This window comes from Protomyctophum bolini (genome assembly GCF_963924005.1).
Source record: "Protomyctophum bolini genome assembly, chromosome: 17".
NCBI classification, from domain to species: Eukaryota; Metazoa; Chordata; class Actinopteri; order Myctophiformes; family Myctophidae; genus Protomyctophum; species Protomyctophum bolini.
In genome coordinates, this window is record NC_137878.1 from 32,291,587 (window position 1) to 32,297,891 (window position 6,305).

The following is a 6,305-nucleotide window of genomic DNA, read 5'->3' on the forward strand; positions in this document are numbered from 1 at the left end:
TTTAAGTAAAATACCAGTCTCACTGCTGTATTAAATGTATAGACATTTCCCCCAAGAGACAGCAGGTGTAAAAGCTCAATGTAAACATTACAACACATTGTGAGCTTGTAGATCTGAAATAGGACCACTTCACCACTTTTCAACCTATCTTCATATACCGGTAGCCTAATAGGTCCTCAATAATAATCATGAAAAAATTGCATGATTTTTTTCTACTCAGTCTGTCAGCGCAGGCACATCTTAGCGCACAGCCGCGGACAGACGAAGCTGACGTCATTCCGGCTTTTTAGACAGCTGGTGGATGGAAAAGAAGCTCCACGAGCGTTTCCGGGAATCTGTCCGTCGCGTCAGTCAGCCGCTGTCTAAAAAGCCAGCTGTCTAAAAAGCCGGAATGACGTTGGACGTCAGCTTCGTCTGTCTACGGCTGTGCGCTAAGGTGTGCCCTGGCCCACAGTCTCATAGGACGGCTGTGGGCAGTTTAGAAACCGTCTTCCAATGACATCATCATTAGGCAGATTTATTTTTAAACATTATTTTTTTACAAAGATATTTCGATTTTCATAATCGTGAGAACGATGTCTTCCATTTTCGCATTGCAACTTTTCAGGACTAGAAAGTCTGCAGTTTCTATTAGCTTGTATTCCCCATCGATGATGTCACTGGAAGACGGTTTCTGAACTGCCCACAGCCCTCCTATGAGACACAGACCGAGTAGGAAAGAAATTGCACCATTTTTTTCATGATTATTAGTGAGGACCTTGGACCTATTTTATGAAGATAGGTTGAAAAGTGGTGAAGTGGTCCTTTATGTGATTCATAATGTATTTTTTTCCCTTTCTAAAATTGCAATGGAGTGAAGGTTTTGACAGACAGACAGTTAAAACTAAAGGCCACTAGGCCAGTCCACACTAATGCAATTCTGGGGACTTTATTCTGGGGATAAAGTAAAAGTAGTTGCATTTATACTGTGAACTGAAGACAAATGTAAAACAGTCAAAGTATACCATGACAGCACAACAAATACATGTACTCTAGCATAAGGATACACAAAGCATGTACTTGTGCAGTAGTCAAGTAAATGTACTACTTAATTATTATACTGTGTATACTAGTCCACACTGTCTACACCACCTTGATTCTACTCTAAATGGTAGCCTACCTGTATGTATACTCCAATCCAACAGATCAGCCTTCCGTTCCAACAGGGGGCGGTGTAGCGCAGAGTCACTCATTCCATTCCAGACAATAAAAACACGTTGACGCGGAAGTCAAAACATAACTACACCAACACAACAACAACAGCTGCAGCAGCATCAACCACGGCGTTTGGGAGTTTTTGAACGTTTTAACTTAAGTTTTCCATAATTTTAAGGTTTTATTTTTATTGTTGCGCTTGTGTATTGTTGCAAAAAACGAGAACAATGTCTGAAATCGACATGCTGAGGCTGCTGATCAACGAGCGGCTGACTGCGGCGGCGGAGGAGATCTTCTCGGTGTTCGGCAGAGCCATCGGTGACCTGGAGGAGAAGCTGAACCTGAAGAGCATGGAGGTGGAGAGACAGAGGAGACTGCTGGACCTCAGCATGACGCCCTGCGTGAAGATAGAGCCAGGTGACAGTGACACACAACACAACACAATAATGCTACTGAAATGGAAATATTTTTCTGTTGTCTTATTTCCTTATACTTAATATGTTCTTGACTTATTGTTAAACAGTCAGTGACTCTTATAAGCTTTCTGTCATCTATCCCAGGAAATATTGAACTAGGTGTGTGTGTGTGTGTGTGTGTGTGTGTGTGTGTGTGTGAATGAGTAGCTAGTAGCTACATAAATCAAAATGTGAATTATTCAGTAAATGTAGCTTTTATCTGATGCTCTGTGTGACACACACACACACACACACACACACAAAACTCTGATGCTAGTCCGGGATTTGGAGTCCCTATTGGCAGGGCCATGTAATGTGCTTTCTTAGAATACATAAAAGCAGATCCAATTCATTCATCGCCGAATCAAAATAAATATATTGCTAATTTTATATTCAATAATGATCTTGAACTAAACTATAGTTCTTTGTGCTACACAGATATTCCTCTGATTCAGGAGAGCAGCTCCACGGTCTATAGTCTGGAGGCGTCAGAACTCCCAGAGGAACTTCAACACGTCAAAGAGGAACCCGAGGAGATGTGGAGTGCAGAGGAGCGAGGGGAAGGAGCGACAGACACCGATCATGTCATCACTTCGGACAAACACCCTGAAGAACCAAACCCGCCACCGCCGCTAACCATGCACCAGCAGCACGAGACCCCGAACGGTTTGGACTGTGAGCCCGGCACGTCGTCATCGTCACGAGCACAAGCGATGCTGCTTCCGAGCAGTCTGGTCGCATCTCTGCACGCCGGGAAATGCAGAACGTCGCGTTCTGGACTTTCCGCCAACCCGCCCTACGTTTGCAGCGTGTGCGGAAAAGCATTCAGCCAGCGGATGTACTGGGCGGCGCACGTTCGTCTCCACCGGGGGTCCATCAGGGACCGCGGCGGGGACAACAAGTCGTTCCGCGGTGGGGACAACAAATCGTTTCGCTGCGACATCTGCGGCAAGTGGCTGACCCGACTCGACGGCCTGGAGAAGCACCTGCGGGTGCACACCGGAGAGAAGCCCTACGGTTGTCACTTGTGCGGCAAGAGGTTCAGCGACAACTCCAACTACAAGAGACACATCCGCAGGCACGGCGGGGGGCCCCGAGGAGACGCGGCAATGGCCGACGCGTCCACAGACATGCTGGGGGTCCTCCAGGACACAAAACCGCTTGACACAGTCACAGATACACACACACACTAGGGGGGGTCCAAGGGGTCCTGAAATTTGAATAGGCATGGGATGGAGCTCGAAACCCGAGTCCATTACAAACTCGATAACAAATTTATCGAGTACCAATAAGATTTGGAATTATCAAGCCTGTCAGCGGCCCATGAAGTCTTGTCTAAACAATCAACGTGATCAAGAAATAAATATAATCTTCCACGCCCAGCACAAACATACCAGTCTAAAAGTGTATTGATACCTGCCAACCAGTGCTGACAAATTAAACAAAACTACGCTTTAAAGTGAATACACACATTAACCAGTATTATTTTCCTTCCGTCTGTTGGAAAAGTACTGTAGTTGAAGGCCCTAGATAAATGTAGTGCAAGTGATATTCTTTTGTTAAATAAATATGCATTTTCTGTTTATAAAGAATGGAGATTGTATCATAATTATTTCAGTACTATTCATAATATAAAGCCATTTAACGCTTATTGCACATTAATGAGTCGTTGATTTAATGATAGGCAAAACAAATTTTTCAATTTTATCATCTTCATGTAATTTTAGATGGTGGTCAGCAAGATACCAGTTCTGGCGTCTGACGTCCTTCCACAAAATATTAGAAAACGCTCAATAGTGGGGTCGATAAAAGCATGATCGATAAGGTGCTCATTTTCATTTATCAATACAAATGAACGAGCTCCATCCCTCGTCCTGAAGAGACATTCTACAACCTGCTGTACCTGCCCTGTTCTCTCCTGTCATGTTCTGTAGAGCCAGACCGATGATGTTCCGTCCGATGCTAGTCTCCATTTTGGAGAGTCCTAGACCAGTGGTTTCCCGGGACCCCCAGGGGGTCCTGGAGGGAGGTTCCAGGGAGGTCCCCAGCAAAATGAGCAACAGTTTAATGTCATTGCAATTTCAGCAGCTAGAAGGTATTAACCCATAAAAATCGGGGCAAGCAATCTGTCATTTTAGCGGGGCAAAATCTGCTATTTTCAGAATGTTTTGCTAATCTTTTTTTTTTACGTGAAAACTCTTAACTCAAATATTTGCTTCCGGGGTGACAGGGTCCCTGGAACATGATATTTTGAGACAGGGGTCGGCTGCCAAATACATGTAATTTTGGCGGGCCTTGACATGAAAATGTTTGAAATTGACCTCAGGTCTTAATGTGTTAACCCAATGTATAAGAATGAAATTCAGATCATATTGGTTTCACTCTCTGCATCTACAGGCTACAGTATAGACAGCCAGGGTCCCTGACACAAAATCCTTTTAAGCGGGGTTCCACAGCTTTACATGCATCAATTTGGGCGTCCTTGTCAACATGAAAATGTGTGAGAATGAAATTATTACATAATTGCAAAGTTGCAATTATTTCAGATAATCGCAATTATTTTGCATACGTAATTGTTTTCATATTGAAAAATGTTTATACATTTTCCAAAAATAGCAGAAATCTAAAGCTTGATGCGTTGTAAACTTGTAGATCTGCTCTTTCCATTATTTAATTATCTTTACGAATAAAATGATTAAATATGTCAGTAATTTGTGATTACGAAGCCTAAATGGAAAACGGAAACATGTTCCAATGTTTAATGCCAATTAATCGTCAACTTACATTTTGTAATTGAGACAATGATTGAGAATCACTGTCCTACATCTAGAGTTTCCAAACCTTTCAGGCCACGACCCCCCAAAATAATCATATTTTAACATATTTGAGTTGAGGTATATTTCATCTAGTTTGACTCCATTCCATAGATTAATATTGTGAAAATTGTCGGGTTGTGAGCTTGTAGATCCGAGATCGGCTATTTTCACAATGTCTGCCTCTTTCTTAAGTTATATTTAACAATTTGGCAAATTTGGTATTAAAAAAGGTCTTAATCATTCAATTATAAACTAATGTGCAGATACGCTGTATACACTTATACTGTATGTTGGTTTGTTTACTGTTGAGTGAGAAAACGTTGCACATTAAACTAATCAATCATCTGGAACTTGTGTCGATTTTCAGGTGGACATTTTTTGAAAATAAAATATATATACCGGTATATTTATTTAAGCCAGTGGTTTCTAAACGTTTTCATGTCAAGGACCCCCAAATTGACACTTATTAACCTTCCGACCCCCATTTGGAAACATACGGCAGGGACCACCCATAAGAGAAGATTATTTACGGCTGTAGCAGTGATTCTCAACCATTTCAATTTCAAGGACCCCCAGTTTGGTATGAATTAGGCTACGGACCCCCATTTAATCTCTGGGACCTCAATTTATATTGTAAAATCACTGTTTAACTGTCTCTGAGAGTGTACAAATGGACCTGTTAGGGTCTCAGAGTTACAGACCCATGGGGTCCATTTGGTTCTTTACTATCCATTTAGCTGGGGACCCCCTGGAACTCCCTCAAGAACCCCTGGGCGTCCCCGGACCCCACATTGGGAACCACTGCTTTAAGCAACCATTCATACATGTCACGAGTCTATTTTCCCAGCAGGTGGCAGCAGAGTCCAGGTTCTATTCATTACACTGTCGGACCTGCTTGTTCTTTTAATAATGTTTCATTTTAGTTTGGTTTTTATCTATGCTGGAAAAAGTATTTGTTTTACATTGAACATTTTGATATATTTCTCAATAAATAATTACCCTGGTTCAAAGTCCACTACTGTTCTTCCCAGTTTATTTATTTATAAATGTATTCCGTAGGTAGAACGGGCCATCCGCAGTAGTCCTACCAGACACCAACGATGCAGGCATGCAGCAGAGAGAGCTGCCGCAGCCTGGGTCACCTGGAGGAGGGCGTATGGTTTTGAAAGACCCGAAACGTCCAATGATTCTGAAGATGTGTCCAGAGACTCCAGACTGTAGGCATCAGTAGATGAATGTACACAGAGAGTAAGCAATGTTTTACAAACAAAAATTCTCTGTGACTCAAAGACATCACCTAGGTGAGTAAACGATAGAAACAAAATAATTTATTGGACAAATTATTCCTTTGATTAATTCCTGTCTTCATTATTGATGAATTCAAACGTACAGCAAAAAACTTGTGCATTGTTGTTCATCAACAGAACTGATTTAGAACTGAATGGGGCAATAAATCTCACTGGGCTAGGCTATCAGCTTGTAGTGGAATCAGACCCTGAAAGTTGTAATCTGAAACCTGACTACAGTGGCGTAAATTTACCTTTTTCACCATGGGGTTTCAGATCAAAAGGGCTTTTCCACGCGGGCACAACAGCATCAGGAGCTCAGCGTTTTTTGAGCTCCTGATTTTGTGTTTCCCCATATTTTACTTGCTAACAAGCTGAATGAATAAGTCTCTTTAATTTCCTGGCTAAAAAATAAAATACATTCTTGCGGGTTTTCATAACCGAGCAACCCTAGTCCTAGACCACTGTGCCTATATGATCTGCATACCTGCATGCATCTCTCTCTCTCTCTCTCTCTCTCTCTCTCTCTCTCTCTCTCTCTCACACACACTCAG

At 42.2% G+C, this 6,305-nt stretch overlaps 1 protein-coding gene across 1 annotated transcript; it reads left to right on the plus strand.

The window, feature by feature from the left end:
• The first annotated feature begins 1,305 nt into the window (after positions 1–1,305).
• On the plus strand, positions 1,306–5,305 carry LOC308331542 (uncharacterized protein). The gene is made up of 2 exons (XM_080787013.1): positions 1,306–1,611; positions 2,088–5,305. Exons 1-2 carry the CDS (start codon positions 1,422–1,424, stop codon positions 2,840–2,842), a joined length of 945 nt encoding a protein of 314 aa, XP_080643139.1. The 5' UTR covers positions 1,306–1,421; the 3' UTR covers positions 2,843–5,305.
• Positions 5,306–6,305: the final 1,000 nt, after the last annotated feature.